We start from the raw sequence: 27,701 nt of genomic DNA on the forward strand, positions 1-27,701 counted from the left end.
TATCCAATGAGTTGTTCTTGTAACTTATCATATATTATGTGATTTTCGTATTTTTCTGTCCAAATGTGTACCTATGTTCTGCTTTGTATGCAAAAGTCTCTGAAATTTTGAAATTAATAATTATCATTCGAAATTTGTAACGTGAACAAAAAAAGACTGGCCTGTTCCAAGAAAAAAAACCAATTCGGTGTTGTTTGAAAATGACAGAATTTAGCAAACTGAGGAAGCTTGCCCCAGTCAAAAAATATCGTACCGAATTGCATCAACCACTCTGAAAAACGGCCACTGGAAGAAGTGCTTAATTAACCTCTTGTAACAAAACATTTAATATTAAAAACAGAAATTAAGATGGTTTATTACCATGAAAATGTAATACTTGATCGATTTCGAAATGGCTTCTTGACATAAAACTATAGTCCAGTCGTTTGTACAGACGTTTTGACAATTATTAGGAAAAATTAAACATTACTAATTTAGGTCTATGTTATTAAAATATTCGTGGCTATTAGGTAGTGAGAACAAAAGCAAGCATTTTGCACTAGACGTACCAAGTATTTTAAAATATCTAGAAGTCAATCAAGTACTTGAAAACTGAAGTAAGCAAATACCTGTCGCATGTTCAAGGATGTGCTAGGAACTTAGCAAGCACATTGTATTTTTTATTTGGAGCTTTGTAGTTGTGTACGAGGAGCACACTTGATCTGGTCTAGCACTTGCTTAATGTATTTCGTACACCGCCGGTAAGTCGTATTGCAACCATGACAGAGTTCATACCGATTCGTTAAAGAAAGATTTACAATGCCCGATGAGGCATGGGTATAAATATAAAATAGGCAAAGAACTCTCAAGATTCGAAAATAATAATTAGATTTTTCAGCAACTGAGTTTCTCATTGAAAATAGCACTCATGATGGTGTAATAACAAGAAGAAAGCAAATGGAAATGTTCATACGAATTGATGGTGACGGGGATTTCCAATATGGTATAGTATCGTACAGGACATGAGCGTTCCCCGGTCTACAGTCAACAAGACTGTCAGCTATGCTATGGACCGAATCGTTGATCAATCGCATAATTGGATTGTGTTTCCAAAGAGTGTTGCACAAATGAACGAAGTGGTGAAGGCTTTCTAATATAGGAGTTTACGTTTGCCAACATTAATCGGTGCTCTGAATTTACTTTGTTTAAATACTAAAGCCAGGACTGTACGTTAACGAGCATATATACAAGAAAGGTTATGCTAATATAAATGTGCAACCTATGTGTGAAACTTCTTGAAAGTTACATGTATTAGTGTCGAGTGGATCTGGAATATCCATAACACATAAGTTGTTATAAAGAAGTCATGTCAGAGAGGTTGTGTCATAACATGATAGAACAGCATGTTAATTAAGGAATTCATGCTACATAATACCAACCTGTTATTCTGATATTAAATTTTTCAGTCTTTCCAGAACCAAAGAAGAAAAACGTTTCAAACTGGGAGAAACTTGTAATAGAAATAAGTTTAAGACAATGGAAGAATAAATATCCGAAACTTAAGAATTGTCTGAAGGGTTGATTTGAGAAACGTAGTTAAAATAATGAAAACTTACATAGAATAGGAAACATCTGAATTAATACATACAACTAATTTGGATTTCTTTGATGATTATGAACATTAGTTGGACAATGATCACGAAGGACCTGTGCATTATGATAATGCCTGTAAAAGGGGAAAAAACGAACCGTTATGATGCAGATTTTAAATGGTTTATAGATTCTAGTGTTCACAACAGGACGGAAATGCTAGAACTATGCAAGTGCTTAGAGGAACCGCTAAAATGCAAGATTGTCTATCTTGAAAGTATCTGGATTTTAATGTATTTTAAGACTTTGTTCATTGACATCGACTTGAGGCAAAGTCTCAAAATGCCTAGCTATATCAAAAGCTTGTTTTTATTCACCCAACCCAAGTGCAATAACGGATCTGTATATTTTTGTATGCATTGCTGGTTAATCTAAAATCTAATAAATCAACTGTCAAGCATCAGGTGATGATGATGTATCACGGCATGGGACTGACGATACAGACGGAAAAATAATTTTTGTATCTTTATAAAAATGATTAGTTTTATTTAGTTCTTTAAATGTTATCATTAATGACTTATTAACCCATAAGAGACTACTGTGACCATATGGTCACAGTTTCAGTATTTTATTTTTTGGGTTGGTATGCTGATTCATGAAGCTGGTTTTGATTTTTTCTTAGCCAGCTGACAGAACAAGAGTTTATTCTTCACCTGTAGTGTTATTGTTTGATGGTTGGTTTCAGTTGTGAGGAACAGTAAAGTATTAAATTTACTTATGTTACAACATGGCTGATTTTCTTGACAACAATTGGTTGTAAGTATTATAACTTTTTTATATATAAGATAAACATATCTGAAATATGTCCTATGTTATTTCATAAGCTTTTAACTGGTTATGTTTTAAAGAAAATGCTATGTCAGTTTTTAGGTTATGTCATATAGGCCACCTCAAACTTTACTGTGACCAATATGGTCACAGTAGGCTTTCATATGAACAAAAACAATAATATTGAATATGTTTTTACCAGTAATTTTATTTCGCCTCTCATGTTTGTGAGGTATATATATTACATTATTATCCTTCATTTGTTGTTTTAGGCAACAACTGTCACTGGCCGAGGGATTTACTGTAGCCGAAGCTGTCGATGTAATTGAAAACTTTGTTGATGACGGGAATCTCGACACCTCAGACGTTGACATCTTTATTGCCCCCCCAGAAAATGATATCCTCACTGATGAAGACTCTGGTCCAGAAGACGAAGGTGGTACCATAAATAATTTGAACGGTGGACAACTATCAGCTCCCGCAGAAATAAGAGTAAGAAGACTTTGTAATCTTGTTGAATCAAGTTGCACGGAACTACAAGATAAAAAACATCGAACCTGGATTTGATGGCGACATGGAAGCTCAGAAGACTCTTGCTTTTCAAGCATACAACTACAGTAAGTTCAGTTCTTTAAGCCCAGTTGAACTTTTTGAGCTATTTCATCAACAACAGTGTTATTGAATTGCTAGTTATTAAAAATACAAACAAGTACGCTTTATTCAAAAAACTGCCCAGACCCAAAGGTTACGGAGGAAGAAATGAAAATGCTTTTTAGCAATTTTGTTACTGTCAGGATACAATGAACTGCCTGGTAAGAAATGCTATTGGGATTCTGGACTAGATATGAAAAATGAAATGGTCTGTCAAGCAATGAGACGTGATAGATTTATTCAAATTATGCGCTTTTTGCACTGTGCAGATAACTCTGAGACAATTCCAAATGACAAAATGTGGAAAATGAGGCCACTTATGAACTTACTCAAATGTAAATGTCTTGACAATTTTGTACCATCTGAGTTTTTGTGTTTTGATGAGTCCATGGTAAAGTACTATGGCAAACATGGATGTAAGCAATTTTTGAAAGGGAAACCTATCCGTTTTGGCTACAAGATTTGGAGCCTAAATACTGATTACTGGGTACTTGATCAATTTTGAGATTTTTCAAGGGAAGAACACAACAACAAATGAAACATATTCAAAGCTATTTGGGAAATCAGCAGCTCCTCTTGTATCAATGCTGGATGAAATACCTCAAGATGAGTTACCCTACCAGTTGTTTTTTGACAATTTGTTTACAAGTCCAGCACTGATGAAACATCTGAAAGATAGAGGTTATGGTTCTACAGGAAACTGTCCGAATCAACAGATTGCCAAAAGACTGCCCTCTTTCATCAAAAAAAGATATGCAAAATGAATCTCGAGGAAGCTTTCAATGTAAAATAGAAAAAAGAAGATGGCATATTTGTCGCTCGCTGGAAAGACAATAGTGTTGTTACAGTCGCATCGACATCATATGGTATTGAGCCTATTGCTAGTGTGAAGCGCTTCTCTCAGTCAGAAAAGAAATATCTCCACATTCAACAACCCTTTGTGATAAAACAGTATAATCACCACATGGGAGGGGACGGACCTTATGGATGAGGACATAAGCACCCACAGAATTGGGATCAGGGGAAAGAAGTGGTGGTGGCCTTTGTTTACATGGCTTATAGATCTGGGCACCACTAATGCTTGGCGACTTCTCAGATTGTCAGGGAACAAAATGACAAAACTGACATTTAGAAGAGAAATAGTTCAATGCTACTTAACAAGGTACAAGACTCCTCCAGCTCTTCCCGGCCCAAGTACTTCAAGAAAGGTCTTCGTTGCAAAAAATAAAAATAGTCTACGACGCTACGATGGTCTACATCACTATGTAATACCAACAGAAAAGCGCAGGAGGTGCGCAAATAGATTGTGCAGTTCTGTAGGAAGAACAGCTTGCAAAAAATGTGACGTCGGCCTGTGTGTTAAAATGTTTCGAGAACTATCACAAACTGCAGTAGGCTACTATATATGTCACTCTGGAGTCTACAAAAACTTTATAATAATCTGATTTTACTTTACTTAATAGTTTAATGGTTTTTAAAGTAAATAATAAAGTAAAGTTTCATATAATGCGATTGGTTGTTTATTTATTCGGAAAAGGTATCTTAAAAGCCTACTGTGACCATATGGTCACACACAAATTTTCGATATAGATACATCACTAGAATAAAATCAATAATTTTCCAATAACAAAAAAAGCTTATAGAAAAGGGTTTAAATACAAAATAATTTCAAATTCCACAGAAAATAATTCCAGTCCTTTATGGGTTAAATTGATTCACTTCGCATCGTCTATTCATTCTGTTGTGGCTACAATAGCATACATAATTTTGTATTGTGAGGACCGATGTTTGCTTTTCTGCTTGGATGTTCTCGTAATTATAGTTTTTAAAGTAATTTCTTTAGCACTTATTTTTGTTTGTTGTAGGTTTTAATGTGTTATAATGAGTTCGACATTTTTGTATTTTGCTTATGGCAGCAATTTGCTGATGAAGAGAATCCACATCAATAACCCATCTGCTTCAAGGATTGGCATTGGAAAATTAAAGGTTAGGTCAAAGGAATATTGTTACATTCTTGTAGACTAAGCATAAGTGAACCATTTGATAGCATAATATTTACATTACAACCAGGCTCTGGAGGTTAACCCATTTCCTGTGATCAATTTTTTTTTTTTATTTTAAAGGTGAGTTCCTATGCCTAGTAGTAAATATACAGCCTAATCCCTTTGAAAAGGATTAAACCCCCATTTAGTTGTTTTTATTTTATTATTATTTTGGTTAAATATTTTTTAAACCATGTAGGCCTATTTCAAAATATTTTAAAAGTCGCAAAAAATTGTTCTCCCCCCCAAATTTACTTTGTTGAGGTTAGAAACTGTGCCAATCGACATGATAAGGAATGTGGGAGTTTGTACTTGTTCTACTTCCTTTATAATTAAAATATACAAATAGTAAGCAGGGAAGAGCTCATGAAAAGTTCAGGTTAACTGCAGTCACAGTTTTTTTTTTTTTTATGTGAGGATGATTAGTAAAATATTTTCTTTTTAGTTTGTCGTTGATATTGTACTCTTATTGTGCAATGAGTGAGATGGCCGATGTCCTCGGCTTCAGTATAATAAGCAACCGACACTCGAATATTCATGATTATCAAATAATCAATATTCATGAGTAATGAATCCTCGATATAGGGCATAACTACTTAAATGAAATTGCGTTATAGATTCGTTTAATTCAATCACATACAGAACAAAATTGTGTCAATGATGTTCAGCCAATATACATGGTTTGACATTCACCATCATAGAACTCATTCCTCTCCAGTTGGAAATGAAATTTCAAGTAAAATTTAATGTTTCCAAAAAGTTAAATCGTTCTAAAAATATCTTACCTTATGATATATATTCTTTTTTTTATAAAGTTTAGGTTTTGTAGCAGTGTTCAAATAATTAAAGTTCTAGTGAGCTAAGAAGGTTACTAAAAAACAAGCGTGCTTGGAAATCGAATCTTGTCAATGGCTTTTACAATTGACCTCCCATTCTATTGTAATTTTTTTTTTTACTCTATGAATAAAAATGTCACATGTTAAAGTCTCATTTGATTTAGAAAATGATGTATTCTGCTATTTTCTTGTTTCCATTGTGGTTATCCACAAAACAAATGTCAATGCTCAGCTTAACCCTATGAGTGACATACACCATCATGGAACTTAGCCTAAATAGAAATGAAACTACCTGTAAACTTTAAAATCTATATATCAGTTCATTTACAAGATATCATGTTGGCAGACAGACATGAAATTTTTCCACCCCTTCTGGTGATAAGCTTTGTTTATGCTTTTCAATAACTTAACCAGAAAACCCGCATTTAGCAGAACGGACTCTGCGTTATGTGTCGTGCTATTTCCAACACTTGTGTGGTATACACATAAATTTTCCACTGTAAATTGCTGGCTATTTTGTTATGGGAAGTACAAATAGCACATATATCAATTATTATGTTTACTTTATTAAGAGGATATGCTGTAGATAAATGTGGCAACATTGAGGTGCTTATAAATGTAAAATTTAATAGTTTTTAGGATATGGACAAACCAGTAGGCTATTACCAATTTACATGTAAAATTAAGTTTGCTTGCTATAGGCCCTGCACAAATATAGGAATTATAAAACAGTTAGTACTTGTGCAAAATAAACATTCTTTACCCATTTTGTTGAGAAATTACTTGCTGAAGAAGAAAATAATATGTTTTTTTATCGAGTAAAACACTACACCATTTTAATGTGATTTATAGGGACTGCAGTATAGTAAGCTGCTACCACCACGATGGAATCAAATTACCAATTACAAATATCCAATCTATCGAGTACAAAAACATATCATTATAGGTATTTATAATTAGTTATTGCCACCTATTTTGAATGTATAAAATAACAATATTGACCAAAATAATTAAAAACAAAATAAAATCATTTGTATGTTATTTAAGTAATGACCGCAACTAAAATGGCGATGCATATGTGTCATAAGCTGTTGGATATATTTATACAGTCATAAAACATATGTTAGAATGAGCTCAGATGTTCTGCTACATAAGTTTCATTTGAAACAGCGTTCAGTCGTGTGTTTTGTTCAATTCAGAACTTCAAATAAATGAAGTAAAATGTTTTCTTTTCCTAATAAAGTTTTAGAATAACAGTAAGGGCAATGTGAGTAAAGTGTGTAAGCGTTGCGGACTGTCTGTTGCTGCAGCACCATTGCAACGTGTGAGATTTTAATGCAAAGAGCTGAGATTTTTCGCCGCCTACAATATGTTAATGTTACCTGTAGTCTTCGAGCAGTCCATTATAGCGATGAATCAACTTCATATTGGTGTCATAACTGATGTCTGCATCATTTTTTGATACGTAAAATAACAATAAAAATAATAGCCAGGAGCGAGGTTTGGCCCAAAAAAACTATATTTTTGTTCAGTTTGACCTTCTGAGAATGATTCATACTGACATGAATACCTTCGCCTATCAATGTGGGGTGGCAAAACAACTTTATAGAGCAAACAAATATTCAAACTTCACCTAAGCATATTGTAACTTCCTAATTATCTTGCAACACAAGTCGTACAACACTTAATTAGCAAATTTTAAATTAATACAAAACAAACTTAAATATAACTTTGTACAAGTTGTAATAAATAATAGTTTCAAATAATTACATTTCACGACTATGCTGTGAGGAGTAGTAGCATCATTGTTTTTGTGCATCAGTTCTGTGTGATTGCTACAATGCTCTCTATGATTTTGGTGACGAGCTTGAGTTGATGAGCAAGAACTTTGGAATTAAGCGTATAGACCAATATCTGTGTACACATACAAGACCACGTCCGAGGAGGTATCGATTTCCGTATAGAGCTGCCTCTCATCTTGGCTCACTTTTTGTGGAAGCTATTTCTGCGACTCTTATTATTATTGTACAATAAATCCAGCCAGCTCAGAGGTCCAAGTCCAGCCTAACATTGATAGATAATCTGTGCCCTAAGGTGGAGGGTGTGGTTTACAACGATCATAATCTACCTTGGGAGTCATAATCATAAGCGGGTTTCAAGAAACTAGCGAAATAGGGCAGACACAGTTTTTGCTGAAATAGCTACCTTTCGTGTAATTTTAATTTTAATTTTGCTATCCTTCCGGAGTAATCAGTAAAATTTCTTTTATCTCACCTTTTAAATTTTGGGAGTTTTTTTTTTGTTAGTGTACAATATCTTGGTCAGTTTTCTAGCTTGAATAGTCACTCAAATTCCTTACAACTTCTCGATCTACAAGTTATCCAGTGCTTACGAGACAGTTTGAACATTTTGTGGCAAGTGCTTCATGACATATGATCCCTTATTGCTAAGATGTCACCAATAGTGTATTATCATAGTGGATAATATCACACACTCGGCATACATAGCAGTGGCACCAACAAAGTCACTAGATACCATTACATTGCCATACAAAACTAGGATTTCTACAACAGCATCATCGAGATAACTAAAAAGTTCAAAAAAACCTCCGCTATATATCACTATAGTTATGTCAGTAAAAACATTTAGATATTTGAAACACTACAAACTTATAGGGTGCTATTTTTCCAGCATTACAGGCTAGACTTCAACTACAAGTCCAAGAGATGGGGAGGTGCAGCTGCTACTATAGTGCCTGACAGTGGCAGCTGTGTGTGGGGAGCAATGTGGGAGATTCACAACGATAATATGTCTTCATTAGATAGGTAAGTGTATTTTGTGTAATTATGTTCATTTCAGAATAGATTGTACCACACACCTATAGTCAGTCAGTTAGTGATCTAAATGTCCCTCCTGGCACAAGACCATGAGAAGTATATATTAGTCCAAGAGGTAGTAACCCATGTTTCATGGAGTGTTTGATGCACCTTAAAATTTTGCTCAATAGTATCTATTGGATAGGTAAACAGGTAAACGTGTTGGCTTCACCTGCCTGAGGAGAACAGGTACTGCACCTAGGAAAAAGGCTGTAAAAAAATTTAGCCCAAAAAAGTATTCATAAGCCAACAAACAGAAATCAAAACATAAAGTAATTAATTAAAAGACAAAATTAATGAAGCAGACACTTTTGATGGTGTTATCATTTAATGAAAACATCTCTACTTGTTTTATTAAAAATGCAAAATGAATTTTAAGTATTACAAACTAGCTGTTTCCCGCGGCTTTACATGCTTTTCATAAGCTTTGCCCGTGCATGTGGACTTCTGGTTCAAATGAATTAAATTCCCAACGATGATTGCCTTTTAGAGTTTGCCTTGTTGCTACGATCAAGAAATTTTGTGTTATGTTTATAGCCATTGTACATGTACATGAACTGTGAATATATCTGACAAGCACCTAAAAAAATTGACCCAAGATGAAATAAAAACATGGACATGTGAAAATTGTAAGACCTCAATGACTGCCCAAAACGGCTCTATGTCAGAATTTAACCTTTGTGGCAATAGGAGAAGCAGAACAACGTCCCACATTTAAGACACCCAGCCCATCAGGATACCACAAGGTCAAGGAAAATAGAAACACAGTTATATCTGATCTGGAGCTGAGCTTGAGTGCTGTAAAAACAAAGGTAAAAGATCAAGAGGGACAAGAGGAAGATGATCTTGAGACATCTCTGGCATTGGCAGCAGAGGTGGGCAGTCTTCTTTTGGCTGAAAACTTGGAGCTGAAAAAGGATGCTGAGGACCTAAGCACCCGAAACTCAGCGCTGGAGGCTAAAACTTGCTGAACTGGAGGCAACACTGGAAGATCGAACTGAAGCCGAGGAAAAATACCTACAAAAAATTGAAGAATCGGAAGAAAACTACAAGAAGCTATAGCCCAGATCGCAAAGGAAAAAACAAAATAGACAAGAACTACAGAACTTTTTAACGAGGATCATGACACAAGACACAGACTCTCATTTTTGATGAACAAGCAAATAAAATATTAGAACTAGAACAAATAATCCTTAATCTCAAAAGAGAAAAAATCTGGACAAAGAGATCTGGACAAAACGGGCCTACCTCAGACACCTAAACTCACTAGCGCTTCAGAAACACAAACAGATTACTCAGAATTTTATGTTCCCAACTACTCCTGCCCTCGCTATTAATTGAGCTGACTCAACTGAAGATTCGACAAGACCAACTAGAATGCTCTGTGGTAACTTTGCAAGAAAAACTGCTTAAGCAAGGTGAACAAACAAACCCTGCAACACCACCAGCACTCACACAAAGTACACCCACTGCAAAGAGTCTTCCTTGTTTCTAAAAAACCATAACATAAGTAAGAGCAAAAAAACAAACTGGGAAGGAGAGGAACCATTTCAGTGTATCTCTCCAAGTAGCCAAAAAACAAAAGCTCGGCATGAAGAACCTGCCAATGTAGAAACAGGCTTGAGAAGGACTACTGTAATGAAGGATTAATTGAAGGGATCAGAAGAGAGAAAAAACCACCACTGAGTGCTAAAATCCTCCCAAGTGGAGAAAACCCTTGAGGAGTTTGTAACTAGAGAACTTGAAGCCCTCAAGGGATGCTCAGAAAAATGACCATTTTTCAAACCCAGCAACGCCAAAATAAACCCATCAGTAAAAAACTTTTCTAACCGAAGTCAACCCCCACAAATATATATCAATATGGAAGTCGCCTCAAAAATGAAAACGCTTTTTTAGAAAACTGCCAACCAAAACAGGAAAGACACAAAAACATACAAAACCACAGGAATTTTTCATCAACTCCACTCTGAAAAAAAGGACTCAGCCTAGCCTCAGAGAAATCTCAATTTTCCACCAGAAAATATAAGGGGGACTGTCTAAAAAAGTTGAGAGGCTAAAATCACTTTCTGAACCAGTTGCGCCCAACAGTACTGATATTAAACTGAACATGGGCTAAATCAAGATAATCTACGCTCAATATCAATTCATGGATATAAACTAATTACAGCTTTCAGCAGAGGCAATCATAAACTTGGAGGAGTTGCGATATATCTGGAGGAAACATCAGGCATTGAGGGAGAAGCAGCGGATATTGCCAACTACTGCATAGAATTAGTGTGTGAAGCAGCCTTGATAAAGATCAAAATTAACAAACAATCACTACATATATTGGGAGTTTATAGACCTCCAGGAGGACAAAGTAAACAAAGCAATCGAGATGATAGCTAGTATCCTGGAAAAATATTCGAGCAGAGACAAATCCAATACTTTTAATGGGTGACGTTAATTTTGACAGACTAACTGACAATCCAGAAAACCAACATTTTGAAGAAGAGCTGCTAAGTCATGGAAATAATACGCCTCCCTCTCCCAGAAACACGCATAACTAACACTTGCAAATCATCTATAGACTGCATATGCACTAACATGCCCAATTCAACTGTCAAATTCAATATTTTTCAAACAGGCTTATCAGATCACACAGGCCAACAATGTCTTTTACACCTAGAAAGTAAAATCCCACAAACATCAGTGAGTGAACACAGAAGAAATTTCAGTAAACAAAATCTTCAAAATCTTAAAACGGAGCTTATAAAAGTAGACTGGAGCTGTGTGTATAATGAGCCTGATGCTGAAGAAATGTACAATGCCTTTTACAGGAATGTAAGGCTGAATCTGGACTTAACTTGCCCAAATAAGAAATCAAGAACCAAAAAAAGATCTAAGCAAAATGGCAAGTACGATGAAGAAGCCAGGAGATTGAAATAAATTTTTCTCAGGGCCTTTCGGAAATATGAAGTAACTGGCAATGCTGCAGATAAGGCTGAAATGATCACTAAGAAAAAAGACTACGACCTCAAGCTTAGAAACCTTAAACGTACTGCAGCAACAGAATACATAAATAAATCCGACAATAAATCAAAAGCACTGTGGACCATAATAAACTCAGAGAAGCAGGCTAAAAATCCAAGTGTAACACCTCTTCAAATGGAAATAAATGGTACATTTGAAAACAATCCCTCGTTGATTGCTGAAAACCTAAATAAATTTTTTGGCAGAAGTAGCAGAAAATACACTGATTAAAAAACAGAAATGATCTGCATTATGTCCCCGCAGTCATTCAAAACCCTCCCATTAGGCAATACATCGAAGTGTTCAACTTTGCTCCAACTAATGAAAAAGAAGTTTTAGAAATAATTAGCTCTCTCAAATCAAAATTATCATGTGGTTTGGATGAGGTACCATCCAGGGCTGTCAAGCATTGTGCTGAACAACTCGCTGCCCCCCCTTGCTGCTGTGATAAATAAAATCATTTGAACAAGGACACTTCTCCCATCATTACTAAAAATTATCGAAGATTTACCCAAAACACAAGACTGGAACAACTACAAAAATTAGAGAACTATCGGCCAATTTCATGATAACCACATTTTCAAAAATAATAGAAAAAATTGCAATCAAAAGGATGACTGAACATCTGCAAAACCAAGAGCTGCTAACAAAACATCAGCACGGCTTCTTAAAAGGAAGATCAACACTAAGTGCATTAGTCAGCCTAGTTGAATATTGTCACAGATCAGCTGGAGGACAACAAACTTGTAGCAGCTGTTATGGTTGACTATAGCAAAGCTTTCGACTGCTTGGGACACGACCTCATTCTAACTAAACTGGCAACTCTGGGTGTCAGGGGAGGGTCGGGGAACTGGATAGCGAGTTACCTACCTATAAGGACGCCAACAGCTTGTAGAATTACAAACATCAACAAATGGTAAGAAGACATCCTTCAAATCCACCTTTCAACCCTCCAAAATAGAGGAGTACCACAAGGCTCAGTTTTGGCCCTTTTCTGTTTGTCCTTTTTACCAATGATTTTCCAAATTTCCATAAATTATAAACAACTCTGTTAATGTATGCCGATGACACTACTCTCCTTCTAACCACAAATACTGCTGAAGAGCTCCACTCTGACATAATATCATCAACGCAAGAAACACTTCACTACTGTCTCCAAAACGACCTGGTAATAAATCCAAAAAAGACAACCTGCATAAACTTTAGTAGGCGACTGGACGAGATACCAAAAATTCCTGATCTCTTGGTAGAAAAAGAAGCCAAATTACTGGGAGTTACACCATAGACTCTGATCTTTCCTGGACTACTCATGTCAATAATTTTGAGCAAGAAGCTGGCATCAGAGAGTTTTTTTGTTGTGAGAAGGAAATGAAGTGGATTGGAGGACTCGATATAGCAAAGCAGCAGCCTACTAACGCCTTGATTTGAATCCCACATTAGGTATGGTTTGATAGTGTGGGGTGGCACAACCAAAACAAAACCTAAATAGAATCCTAGTCCTACAAAAGAAAGCAATAAGAACACTTGCTGATCTAAAACCAACAGAGAGTTGTAGAGAAATCTTTCAAAGCACTAGGAATTCTAACAGTGATAAGTCTCTATATCCACACTGTTGTTACCCCACACACACCAGCAGGACTACAGACGAGGGGAGAATATCCACCACTACAACACGAGACGAGCAAAAGACTACATACTTCCACTACACCACACTACACAGTAACAGCAAGAAGCCGTAGTACATCGGCACGTAAACTGTATAATGCACTACCAGAATCACTGAAGAACCTGAACACCCCAACAACTGAAGAGACAACTACAGGACTGGCTGGTGGAACGACCGCTATACACATTGGAGGAATTCTTCACCATGACACAAACCTACTAATTTTGTAAAGCAAGAAGCATGAAGACAATTCTGTATTTTGACGCCATTACATTTTCTTGATGAAATTGTAAATAAAGCATTTTGATTGATTGATTGATTGATTGATTGAACTTTATTATAAAGTGGTCTAACATTCAAGCTCTAAGTTCAACCAGAAATGTATCTTAAAGACAAATAAACATCATAACTTAGCGCCTTAAAACAGTGTTTGGCTATTTAATATACGTAACTGTCTTGTAATTGCAGTTGATAGTGTGCAGGCATTTTGAAAACTTTTATCTTTTGCAGTGCGCCTGGTGATGAATTACATCAATGGGCATAGCATATAAACCTTCTCTGTGGAAAAATAAATATACATACAAATTTTTATAACGATCTGTCAAATAGTTTACGATTCTATAAAGGACATACAGGCAAACATTATATATAGATGATTTACACTAATGTTTTTACCACATCTTAATATTATATAATATTAAATATTTACTAAAAACCAGACTTGTTTTGGAGGTTTAATTATTGGAAAACAGAAAAAAAAATGTTGCTCTTACTAGAAAGAGATATGCAGCACCTAGTCGTGACTGAGAGCACCGGTCACTGGCGTATCTGCGCTTTCATTGGCTGTTGTTGGTGACGTGATCTTGTACAGCTGTGCTGGATACATTTTTAGTTAACCATTCATACATTGTTGAGACCACATGTGTTTGTTTTTGAGTGCTTAAATTTATCAAATTTTTGTTAATATTAAACTATATTTATAAATTAGATATCTGTCAATAGACAGTACATTTAAAAATAAAATACTCTTATCAAAATGGAAGAATAATTTTAGGAACGTAAGTCTGAGTCATGGATTTTATGCAAACAGAAAGAGGTCAGGAAGGTTATTATATTCTCTGATAAAACTTTAAATAACTGTCGAGTAGCATTGAAAATCCACCAAGAATTGAATTTGAAACATAATGATGTGATTTTACTATCGCTAGTTTCTACTAAGGAGGGTTATCATCTGAAATGTTACACCAATTTCTCAAGAACAATGCAAGAAAAATTTGTCAACAATGTATCCAGAGACTTCTTCTCCATCAGGTATTGTACAAAACTTAATTATTGTAAAATTTATATACAGCCATTTTATATACAGTTTAAATTCCAATGTTAAAATAGTTCCATACTGAAACATTAGTGCTTTTTTGTAATTCTAACAAAATTTTTCAAGTAAGTGAAATCAATCATTTTGATGTAACATAAGGCAGCTGCACCCATATCTCTTTTTAATCTTTAAGCATGAAGTTTTTTTATCAATAGAATCAAGACCATGGATTCCATGGATCAAGACATATTAGTATGTACTAAAATTTTTGCACCAACCTCACTTTCAATACTCAAACCTTTTAGATTTCATTTTATGTCATTAGATTTCATTTTAATTTATGTCAATTTTGTCATAATAATCATAAAAAAATTCTTATAAAGTTTTTATTTCTGTAGGCATTTCTCCATCAAGCAAGAAAGTTGTTGGAAGTGAGCAAACAGGGTTCCGCTTGAAGAGGATGTTGGTTTCAACAGTGAAGATTGCCAGTCTGCTGAAACTATTGAGTCAGTCTGAAAGTTAAGGTCAGAATTCTCAACATACAACAGTGCATCCTGATGCAATGTCTGAAAACACAGATTTTTGTAATTTTTTGCTCCAAAGTTCGCAAAACTTTAAAGGTCGGCATGAACAATTATATTACATTCAAAAAGATGCTCTTCTCAAAACTCTTGAACCATACATAGAATCTCTAGAAGAAAAGGTTATATGTAAACCATTATAAAGCTTAATAAATTTTAAAACTCACAGTAAATGTCGAGTTGAATATGTTAATTCTCCACATCAATTTCAAGATACACCAAAAAAGTTTGCGCTTTCGTTGATGAAAATATTGTTGGAAACAGGAAATGCTTTTTTCTTTTCGTGTAAATATTGATACGTTAAAGAAGTTAAGTGCTGACAATGGAGACAAATTTGATGGTGACTTAGGTCAGAGTTTCTTCAAGAAGTTTGTAAATAAAATACAGTGATTTACTGAAAGTAACAATAATGCACCACAAAAAAATAAAGGGCCTAAGGGTCGTGGGATTGACGAGTATTTATTTTCTTTATTAGAGAAAAGAGACATTGTTAAAAATGTCGCCAACATTTTGTTACTAAAAATATTAAACATTGAAAAGAAGCCATTACCAGAAAATCCATCGGACGTACTAAAAGATTGATTTTAATCGATTTGTTGATACTTCTGGTAAAGATGCTCTGCATGATACTGTTGGTATTATTTACCAAGATGTCTGTGGTATCTTGGATGAAAATTTTGCAGTATTCGAAGTAGAACTATTGTTAGATGTTGATGAAGCTTCTGTGAACCCTGGGCTAAGTGAGATTTGGGTCAACTTAAAAATTTATCGGTGGCTTCTTTAAGTTAATGAACCCATTTTATAGAGAGCTTGATGAAAAGCAATTATTCAATATTTCAACTGAAAGAGCTGCTTCAGGTTATGGAGCTGGTAATAAAAGATGAATAATAATAAATATTACACAGTTACATACACAGAATAAGGATCTACAATAGTCACAAGCTTACCCCGGATTTCATGCCATTACCTTCATTTTTTGTAAGGGGAAAAAATGGTGTTTCAATTTATTAAAAACAATGTGGATTACCAAAGTGCACTAACCGACCTTGCCAAGCCTGAACTGCAGTATAAAACGTTTGCGATACTTGAAAAGTCTGTCTGCGAATTACACGGCTACAAAAACATTGGCAATTTTAATAACACTTGCTTCCAGAAGTTATGTTCCACCTACAAATCCAACAGGTGTATTTTCTGTGTACAAAATCTGCTCAAATATGATGCTCCAAATTTACCATCACGTAAGGCAGAACTACACCAACATCTGTTGCAGACGCAATATGTAACAAGTATTTGGAAAAAGGCTCAACTGAGTACTCCAACATATTTGTTGCCTAAAAGACACAATCGGACTATAAAAGACGATAAATATGACTTTAATGGTTTGAGGGTAATTGTATGCCACAAACTATTTCAGAAGCAACTAGTCAAACTCCCAGAAACAATGCTGATAACAAAGGTGGTGGGTATTTTTCAATTACTGTACTTTGATTTTTCACATGCTTTGTCACATAATAGTGTAAATTATGTTTGATTTGTTCAGATGATAAAGGAATTTATTACGATCAAAAAGTGTTTTCAGTTGACGAGTCTACAGTTGAAGAATCGGAAGATAGTGGTGAAGAGGTGAAAATTAATAATACACTTCAATACTTAATCAAGTTTACGTGGATAACATATTTTTTATAATTATAATGCATTAATAACATTTGTCATCAATACCAATCATATAATTTTTAATGTTAATCCAAATCAGTTATTTTTTTCTTTGATCTGTTAAACTGTAAATTCCATCTATTCTTTCAATTTTACTGAAATACATATATTGAAAATGTACAACCAGTACAGTTGTACAAGATCACGTAACCGACAACAGTCAATGAGAAAGACCTAGCTACGCCAGTGACCTCTATTAAAAGCAGCATTTATTGTTGTGATTTTCAATAATTTAACTAAAAAAGTCCCTGGCTTTTTGTAAATATTTTATATTGTATAAAATTAGACATCGTAAAAATGTCAGTGTAAATCATTTTGTAACATTTTAAACATTTCATTTTGTATTTTTAATTAAACATGGAGATATTCTTATTGAAATGTTAACCAGCTCAAAAGTGTCTGCTGAGTTTATTTTTTTTCTTTTTAATTACTTTAAATTTTGATTTCTGTTTGTTGGCTTCTGAACCAAACACTTTTTTTTTTGGGTTAAACCTTTTTCCTATGCGCAGTATCTGTTGTCCCAACTAGGTCCAGCCAACTACCTGTTTACCCATCCAATAGATACTATTAAATCAAAGGTTTAAGGTGCATCAAACAATTTATAAAACGTGCGTTACTAACTCTCAAGACTATATAGTTATCACCTTTAAACCATATTACCCCATATTGAATAACAATAGCATTTTAAGCGTTGTAAATATTTAAGTATTGAAGTATATGTAATTATATTTTTTATCTGACATGAAATTGCACGTTTTGGATTAGAGTGTCCACAAGTATACCGGTATACATATCATTACAACAAAAAAACAAATCAGCAAGAAAAATCTTAAAATGATAAAATATTAAATTATTTTTACTACCTGCACTGCTAGGGACAATTAAATAAAATTAATTTTGCTTGCTAATCATATAATAAAAGTTTAAAGTACCTCAGTGTTTATAATTTTTCAGAGCTTTGCTCAAATGTGTTGTAGTACATCAAAGATACACACGACTTACCTGGTGGATACTACTGTACTATCCTGAATAAGATTATCATTGAACTTTTTAGTGAACCCTGTCAGAAACCAGATATATCTGAACTCTTTCCTGATGTATCTTCAAATATGCATTATCTGAAACCTCTCTAGTATTTTACAATATTATTTTAATAATATCTTTAATTTTTTTTTTTATTTATTGTTAAGATATGTTTTACTTTTGAGTACCTGGACAGTTTCCAAATATTTACACAGGTTGGTTTGTAATCAATTTGTAAAGTATTTGGGGATTGCAACAGGAAAAATCCACCGGATTTTCTTAACAATTCTTATTTTGTTATATTTGCAGGCATGTGAATTATTGATCATATATCTCAAAATTAAGAAAATTTTAAAGTTAAAAGAATGTAATGCAAATGTCGATTTTTAGCTCCATTTCACCTTCCGCTTGGAGTAGGGTCTGAAATTTGACATTGTCAGAATCTTTGACTCCTGTAATCTGAAGTCTACGTCTAAATAAAGAGATAAAAAAAGTCGGTAACAAAGAAATTTAAAAGCAACAACATCAGAGATACCTAGACCACTAAAGAGGTATGGAGTTGAACTCAACATAAAGTACAGGGAATAATACACCTTTCTCAGCTTTTTAACTAAGTAGTTAACATGGTGGTTCCATTTTAAATGTTGATCAATAAAAACTCCCAAGTACTTTTCCCAGTTAAAAAACAGAAAACAGGTAGTTTTCCCGGTATTTCTCTGAGTCCCAATTACTATTCTCAACTATCTTAGAATAATAACTGAGTTGGTCCATATTTATTTGTTGTGTCATCATTCCAAAAATACTTATATTTGATTTTAAAAAGCATAATAATCCTGTCCTTAGAAAAAATTTAATAAGTGTGGTTCCCTATTAATTAGAGAAATTAAGTAGTCGGAAGCCCACTCATCGTGCTTTATGTTTCTACTATTTAGCTTTTTCAGGATGCAAGATTCAAGGTGATAATACTATCATAAATATTATTAAAAAAGTGCCACATACTAAGATTGTCTTGTAAAGATGCTAAATATGATTTATGTTGATGAAAACCATGCTACAGGCAGGAAGGTGTGTCACAGGGGGTATACGAAGTGGTGACCGCGTCTGTGGAACGGCCAGATGGCGCGACGGTACAGTGTCGCACATATCAGTTGGTGGACCAACCCCCGGCCTTGAGCGAAGGGGAGAGTCTGCCTCCACACCGACAACCCAGCAAGGTGTACATGGACACCATTGTGGCGGGGGCCGAGGAGAGCGGTCTACCCGCCTACTACATCGAACAACTCCGGAACATTCCAAATAATGGCTATAGTGGCCCTGTCGATCATCACGCTGACTGATCATGGTGTTCTTCCAAATATATTGTGATATTTACAAGTAATCAATGTTTTAGCCTGTCTACGGTATATTGTGATTTTAATCCCATTTTATGTTCTTACTTATTTTGTTTTTCATGTAAATTCTTCAGCAGTATGGAAGCTCCTAAGTATTGCCACGTGTCTATTATTATCCAAGTTTATTATGTCAAAGGAAATGATAACTGTAACAGAAAAATACAATTTATCAATTCAATTGTAAGTTGTGGGTCGGCCAAACATCAATACCTTGGACATAAGAGTAAATGGACGTCAGTTTCACTTTGTCAATGATGGTGTAGAAAAACAAGTGGTGCCTTTTACGCTATGAAGCACACAACCAAAACCTACTATAACATTGTTATACCATCAAAGGTTTTAGTAAAGGCCTTAAGAATGTACTCTAACAATTATTACAAATAAGAAATCCAACAGGAATGAACATAAAATTCATAAACGTACTAATTTTCAAATGTTGGCTCATGTTCCATCAGCTGTAAATTAGTATATTTTATTTATAATGTATGCATTTCTTGTTTTAATTATACTATAATCATGGATACTGTTTATCTATTTTAGGTATATTTAGCTTATTGCAATTGCCTTCGTGGTAGCACTTGGTGAAGATTTTTACTTCATCAAACATGACCCCCACTCATATATTATCTATGCTATGCCTGTGGAAACTAACTGTCCAAAGAAAGTCCAATAAAGTTGAAACGTTTACAAAAATTGACCTTATAAATGTATCGGCTGTTTGCCAGCTTACTATGTCATTTCCTTTCAGTCGCGTAGTGAGGATTTTGGCGCCATGGAGCGACTCAGTCGCTGGCGCCCCTTCCCCAACTTTTACTTACATGATCAATCAGTGCCGACAGTTCACCTCACTACCGTAACAAACCTTTCTTGGCCATCATTTTTCATCAGCAATGTAAGGCGTCTTTGACCAAACATCATTTTTTATAATAACTTACAGTCTACTATTCTTTATACAGTTTTGTTCCTTGTAAGAGACCTAGTTTACGTGTATAGCAATATGTATTTAAATCTCAATTCAATTCCATAGGGTTTGGAATGAAAGGTACAAATTCCAATATATTTAATAAATATGTATTGAAAACCCTAGTTTAAAACTTGAGCAACATTATCTAAAACGTGAAACATAGTAGTTAAGTAGTTACAAAACCAACTCGCATATTCCACTTCCAAAAAGCCCCCGAACGCTTCTTCTATGACTAGTTGTACTGGCCTGTCGCCTTCGTCAGTTTTTATCTTTATATAACGAAACACTGTACTCAGCTGGTCGGTTTTCGCTATATCTTGAGTTGTATCAAATATAATAGACACATAGGGACTTTTTTCATTTCTTCCTTGATTTCTTTTTTTATCTCTTTGGAAATCAGGTTGATCAGCTAATTTTTGAATCTGAGACTAAGGTAGTTAACACTACGTTTTGGTAACTTAATTAAATCTGCAAGGACCTGGTCATATCTTGCTAGCATATGTATTATCTCAAGGAAATTTCCTTTCGATTTTAGTTGCATCTTCATCGTCATTACACAATCTGTGCTCTCTCAGTGGTAAGTCGTTTGTAGGTAACGTAATAATGACGTCCACCACTAGCCTTAAAACTTGTCTCCAGTAATCAGTGGCTTTTTTAATCTCCTCCAGATTCTCACTATCAACTGTTAGGCCTAACTGCCAGCGATAGTATATTTCACACGCAATTGCATGACTTTGCGAATCTTCTTCATGGTCTTTTATGTTTCGACCTAAATGTGCCCAATCAGACGTACCTTTCGAAAATCCCACATCAGTATAGGCCATATTGAAAAGCCAGCATGGCTGACAATAGCAAACATATGAGGATGTTTGAATAGCATAACCAATTACGTTTTATTCTCAATTGGTTTTCTTTATTCTTTTGAAAATACCATTTCTCGTCAAATCCCCTATTTTTATTTCTCCCTTCTGATTCTTTTTGAAAATGGCCCTTTAGGCTGATGAGGGCCTAATTTTATTATTTGCCGTTTTTGTTTGGCTGTAAGAGTGTTTTCAAAATTACCCTTATCAGAAGAACTTATAACAGCTGTTACATTTTCTTTAAGGTTCAACTCGCAATCAGTACCTTCAGCTTTAACTAGGCCTACCTTAGAAAAAGGTTCCTGAAGAAGGACGTGGTCTTCTGCATCTTCAGGTAAGCCTACATGAACCAAGTCCGAACCGTTTGCTCCAAGTCCTCATCGCTTGTAGGTACTTGTGAGCTACAAGTGGGTTCTTGAGAAACTGCAACTACTGAAGTGTCCCTCGAAAAGTAGGTAGATAACTTCTTTAACTTTCTTAAGTTCAAGATTTTTCTTCGTGACCTTTCTCTAACCTTCGTTTCAGATACTCAGCACCACTTAGTTTTTTTTGACATTATATACCAAAGGTAATAAATCAACACCACACAAATCACATCACAACAAAATAAGTAATAATAATCAATACTTTGCACTAACCGCTAAATCTGCAATCACTACGCAAAGGTAAATTGAAGTAAGTCAATCACTTGGTGGGTCTGTACGGACGCCTTTTGTCTCAGCCAAGGTCAATGACAGACTGACCGACACAAAGACACTGTGCGGCCGTGATGCGCGTGGAAGGGGCTGCTTCCGCAATTTTATCGTCCGCCCGACCGCCGCCCCCCTGTCGCCCCCGCCCTGGAGCGGTCGCTCCACTCGCTCCTCTGTCGCTACGCCACTGTTTCGTTTCAATGTGATGGCCGTTCAAACTTCACAACTCTGTTGTTTGTGAACATATGAAAAACAAAAGGTTGCAACATTAAAAATAATGACAGCCATCTACCTCTCTACATGAAAGAAATTGTGCTGTACTATGATGCAAGAACTCTACAAGGCTGAAGTACCCACAATTATAATACCAGATATGCCTCTCAATGCGAGAGTACACCAGCATATGCTATAATGGCAGACTACACATCCATAAGAGCCATAAGACTGAATGGCTGATCAATAAAGTTTTTTATACTTTGAATTTATACAATGGAAGAAACAAATTCTTAAGAAATGACAAATTAGAATATGTCTTTGTTCTAGAGTTATAAAGTATATCTAACATGTGTTTGAGATATCGATTACATGTAGGAAATTTCATAAGAATTGTTCTATCACCAAGAACGCTGTATGAATGCTGAAACAAATCCGAACTTGTAGCAACTCGATTGAGTTAGTTGGCTAGCTTGGTACGCTACTGTTTCATTATGGTAGCCGTTGGAACTCAAAAAATCAAAACTTTGTCATAATAAACCCACAAAATAAGTTAAAAGGTGTTCTGGAATGTTAATAATATTTCCGGTTGAGCCGAAATATCTAATATTTAAAATCAAATTGTAATGGGTTTGTGTTTTTATACCTTTTGTGTTCATATACACACGCGTACATGAAGTATCATTTAAATCTATCCACAACAATGTTCTATCTATGATACTTACATTGCTCCATTTCAATGGAGAAATATTGTTGTCCACTGGTCAAAGCAATATTTTTAGTCCTGCACCTGAACAAGATTTGAGACAGTAGAAGCTATTAAAGAAAAAAACCGTGGGGACCATGGTCACGTTTCTTCCAGTGTATCTTTCACTCTCCAGTATAGAAAGAGTCATAGTGAAGATGTCAAGGACTGGTGAGAGTACCAGTCCAACGATGTCATGCATAATGCATAGCTTTAAATTACTGTATGACTGGCCAACGCAATGTGGCTTTGTCCTGGTGCCATGATTCTTTTTTTTACTACTCGGAGTGCTTGCTTTTCACTTGTCCATGTAGCATGTAACATAAGACGTCAAAATAACCTCTTATTCACAATTTGACTTTTAGCCAAACAATTTATGGATACATCCCTAAAATATGCTTGTGACATTCAAGCTTTTATGATATAGAACACTCAGAAACTGGGTACATTACAGACATCACAATTCATTGCTCTTTAAAAATATTAAACTTTCCGATGGGTAGCTGTTATTCGGTCTAGTTCATAGGCCACGGATCATGGTACATATCCAGACCATCTAATTCTACAGTGTAGCATTTTAAAATGAAACCCACACTGTTGTCCAGCTGGGAAATCTGTCCCATTTTTAGCCAGACCTCGTCGAGTAAAAAATATTGGATTGCTATGTCAAATCCAATTGATCGAAATTGCAGAGTTATTAATGTATGCAACGATCGATGTTAACACTCCCAGAGTAAACTGAGTCATTCTCATCCATGTTTGGTTTAATTAAATTGGCAGTCCTTTTTTCCTGATTAGTTGTACACTGCAATTGAATTGGTAGAAACGCTATTTAGTACATGTTTAGACAGGTCTGTTGTTTGCTGCCTAAACGCAGCAGAAAAAACAATAATTTTAGTGCTGTGTTATGGTTACTTGAATAGGTTTGGGTTTAACACCTTCACTGCTTGTCTATATGGAATGAGACCGAACAGACGTACGTTTCTGTGCCGTAAAGCGTATGGCCGCTTAACTGGTTGTTAACCTCACTTCTTAAGAATAATGTACATTAAACATATAAACACACAAGCAAAAAGTTGTTTTTTATTAACTTATTTGTTTGCTGTACGGCTTTGCTACTTTACAATAACATACAATATACTTATTGACATTAAAATATACGTAATTTATACATTGTTAACATTCTTTTAATGTTAGTATTTACTAGGCTCAAAACAGAATTAATGATATTTCAAGTAATACCTGCAGTAATATAAAAATGCAATGTAATATAACGCTAGTTCTTATAAAAAAATACTACCTACTTAATCAAAATCTATACAACTTTAGACATTTTTTTTTAGAAACTTTTTACTTGGCAGTGCATACAATTTATTTTGCTTAAAATTGTTACAAAATATCACCATTATATTAGTGAAAGTGAAAAAAAATAATATAGTCTTATAACACTAAAACAATAATAAGGTCTAACTTTATTAACATACTTCCAATTACCAGATCATAATTTATGGATTAACATCTACACGCGTGTGGTAAATAATATGAGTAATAAGAAATAATAGTATAACAAAGTAATAAATCCAACATGATTTATTCTACTCCAGTACTAATTTGTTTAACCAAGATCCACTACAACATTAATGCTTTTTTTAAGTAATAATTACTACAGTAATGTGCATAAATATTAATTACTAAGTAATTAGGAGGCACACCCGGAAAGTACCGCTTCGTTCCAATGTTGTCACATTGCTGTTGGAACTCTGCACATATTTACTGTTACTACCACCATGTGGTTGATTAATCCTTTGTATTGTGTTTACTCTGGCCATGTACATTCAACCAAGTCAACAAATGATTTTAGAAGGAAAGTTAATAACCGGAAAACCCGGGACACTGTTTACTCTAGACGTGAGTAGCCTACTTCCAAGCAATTTTATCACGTATGTTTACTTGATTTTTATCATCACATTCGTAACTTATTATTAGACATTAACTTCTTATTTTTACTCTAAGTAAAACCCACTTCTAAATAATTTAATTTCTAATTGTTTTTAATTTAAGATTTCTCTTCATTTCCAATTTTCTCTCCCACTGTTCTGAACATGACTGAAGAAGATCAGAACTATTATGTACAGAGAGTTGAAAGTTTACAGAAAATAATGTTTGTGAAACCTTACAATCTCGTTTTTTAATATGGAGCAAATTTGCACTGTATTTGTTGACTTTTGCTACAGTGCCTGGCCGTCTGTTCTTTGAGTGCTAGATGGACAAGACCACATAAGTATGCGTTTTGTTTAGCACAATCACCAATTTCATGAAAATTCTCAAACTGTCCCCGTCGTTCATCTTCCGTCATCGATAGACAGCAACATTTGTGGCATCCACAATCAATATTTTCAAAACTCTTATGTGGTACAACATCGACATTGATGTGTTTTTCTGAATAATGAAGCTTCTGTGCCTTTTCTCTTTCTGATTCGTGTTTCCTCCGCTTCCTTGCCTGAAAAGGTTTCTTCTGGCAACGTTGTAATTGACCTTTATCAGTTTCAGCTTCCTCCGAAAAGTAATTTCCTTCTTCGTCTGCTTCACTCGAAGTTGCTGGAAATTGTTAACCATCATAGTGTTCTGCAGTTGTATCTGATAAATACAGCAAAACTTAACATCTGAATTTGAATATGTTAATTAAAAAATAATATATTACGTATTAAGGAAAATGTGTTTTTCATTGTTATGTTTCAGACAATTAAATTTAGAAAACTTAGATCTTAAAATGCCATAACCTAAAAAATAATGGCTACGAGTTTAACAAACCAAAAAGTTTGCTCATTATCACGCGTTAATGAAACAATATAGTGACCTGAAGAATAGTCTTCATCGTTCTGAGAATCATAGGTATCATCATAGATTATGGCTCGATCTGTCTCCTCACTATCGAACAATGCATCACGCACTTGGCCAATGTTGAGATCCATGATGGAATGACTGACGACTGGATTGTGCCAGATGCTTTGAAACAAAGTGGTTAAGTCATACTTGCACCACTATGATTCACAAAGCATTATACGTTTTGCTAAGTGCCTCTAGTAGGTGCTGCTACCTAGTGGTTAAAAGTGTAACATGACTTTATAGTGTTCCTTAATAGATTAAATGTGTTAAGGACTGTAAAAAAAATAGAGAATAATTCTGAGAAAGTGGATATAAATAAAGTAAATAGCAATACAATTCTAAATTAATTCATTTTAATTTCGCTGAAAGAAAACAAACGCTGAAGCAAATAAATGCACTTTGAACAGTCTGAATGCAATAACAACAGCTGTTACTGTAGCATGTCAGCTGATCAGTTTCAATTAAATTGTATTATTTATTATTAAGTTGGTAAAACTGATCATTGTTACTGTTGATGGCTGCTTTCACACAGTATGACTTATTCGTTGGAGCTTCGTTACTTGAGTTTTCATTAATGTTATTGCATTTTAATCAGTAAGACAATTAATTTCATATACTGCGTTTATCAATAATTTAATTAATTTCAATTTGTATTTAGAAATTTGTTGGTTTCGTTTCACATTTCCTTCAATAATTCGTCGCGTATTTTCTTATGCCGAGTACGCAGATATGGTTTATGTGTATGGCTTTTGTAATGGCAATGTTACAGTTTCAGTTGCAGAATATCAACGTTGGTTCCCTCAACGTAGAGTACCAAATCATAAGGTATTTACCAGGATTTTTACTAATCTTTGTGAGACTGGTTGTTTTTCTTACCACAAGAATTTCATCTAATCAAGGGCTTCAACATGAAGATTTTTTTTTTTGACTTTAATTTATTTACAATCTGTTTATATACAACAAACAATAAGTAAATTTGATGATAAATCTTAAGGACATGGTTAATCAAAGTTCATTAACCTTAATTAACATAAACATTTAAGAGATTGTTCATCTTTAAAATCGATTCAGCTAAGTTTAAGAAATCATGTCTTTTTAGCCGAAATTGATGGTCACTGTTGTCCAGCAGATTAATAGCCAAGTAGTTAGGATGAGAGTTTAATTTGTTTTGATACTTGATGCAGAACTTTGGAATTTCTTCAGTAACAAAAGGGATATTCGTGTCTCTGTGAATGACTTCATTACGAACATACCATGGGGCCTGTAATATCTTTCGGAGAACTTTAGATTGGAAACGCTGTATAATTTCAATATTTGATGTAGAAAGCAACTCCCCACAGTTGAATTCCGTACGTCCAGATGGGCTTTAGAACAGTCTTGTACAACAACAGTTTGCTTTCTATTGATAAATGGGATTTGTTCCCAAAAAGCCAATTTAGTTTTGAGAATTTTGAATTTAATTGGAGCCTTTTGTTCCATATGTGTGGTTTCCAAGTCAGCTTCCTATCGAGATGTACACCCAGATACTTAGCTTCATTTCTTTGAGGAATTTGGAATGTTGTTTTAAAAACACTGGTGGACAGGTGTCATGTTTCAACGTAAATGTGACGTGAACAGATTTAGTTTCATTCACTTTAATTCTCCAAGTTTTAAGCCAAACTGTGATAGAATTTAAGTTAGTTTGTAGAATTTGTGACGCTTACAACACATGGTTGGAGTGGGATGCCAGTACGGCAGTGTCATCGGCGAATGTTGCTGTCAAAGAATTTTGATTAGTTGGAATGTCTGCAGTGAAAATTAAGTACAGCACTGGTCCTAGTACACTTCCCTGAGGTACA

The 27,701-nt window shown here is 34.7% G+C and overlaps 2 protein-coding genes and 1 long non-coding RNA gene across 3 annotated transcripts; all 3 read left to right on the plus strand.

Moving 5' to 3' along the window:
• The first annotated feature begins 2,277 nt into the window (after positions 1-2,277).
• On the plus strand, positions 2,278-2,964 carry LOC124356007. Its single transcript, XM_046807151.1, has 2 exons — positions 2,278-2,385; positions 2,670-2,964. Exons 1-2 carry the CDS (start codon positions 2,357-2,359, stop codon positions 2,962-2,964), a joined length of 324 nt encoding a protein of 107 aa, XP_046663107.1. The 5' UTR covers positions 2,278-2,356.
• A 1,795-nt stretch (positions 2,965-4,759) lies between these two features.
• On the plus strand, positions 4,760-19,508 carry LOC124355419 (gamma-glutamylcyclotransferase-like). Its single transcript, XM_046806560.1, has 3 exons — positions 4,760-5,034; positions 8,618-8,751; positions 19,170-19,508. Exons 1-3 carry the CDS (start codon positions 4,930-4,932, stop codon positions 19,447-19,449), a joined length of 519 nt encoding a protein of 172 aa, XP_046662516.1. The 5' UTR covers positions 4,760-4,929; the 3' UTR covers positions 19,450-19,508.
• LOC124355420 lies at positions 14,028-15,549 on the plus strand. The gene is made up of 2 exons (XR_006921763.1): positions 14,028-14,791; positions 15,194-15,549. It is a non-coding gene; the product is annotated as an uncharacterized LOC124355420 (long non-coding RNA).
• Positions 19,509-27,701: the final 8,193 nt, after the last annotated feature.

The sequence above is a fragment of the Homalodisca vitripennis genome, chromosome 2, assembly GCF_021130785.1.
Source record: "Homalodisca vitripennis isolate AUS2020 chromosome 2, UT_GWSS_2.1, whole genome shotgun sequence".
In the NCBI taxonomy this organism is placed as follows: Eukaryota; Metazoa; Arthropoda; class Insecta; order Hemiptera; family Cicadellidae; genus Homalodisca; species Homalodisca vitripennis.

Coding starts and splice junctions, on each gene's coding strand:
- LOC124356007 (XM_046807151.1), top strand. CDS start 2,357: ATGGCTGATTTTCTTGACAACAATTGGTT. Junction 2,386..2,669: donor TTTCTTGACAACAATTGGTT/GTAAGTATTATA, acceptor TTGTTGTTTTAG/GCAACAACTGTCACTGGCCG.
- LOC124355419 (XM_046806560.1), top strand. CDS start 4,930: ATGAGTTCGACATTTTTGTATTTTGCTTATGGCAGCAATTTGCTGATG. Junction 5,035..8,617: donor TTGGCATTGGAAAATTAAAG/GTTAGGTCAAAG, acceptor CTATTTTTCCAG/CATTACAGGCTAGACTTCAA. Junction 8,752..19,169: donor AATATGTCTTCATTAGATAG/GTAAGTGTATTT, acceptor ACCATGCTACAG/GCAGGAAGGTGTGTCACAGG.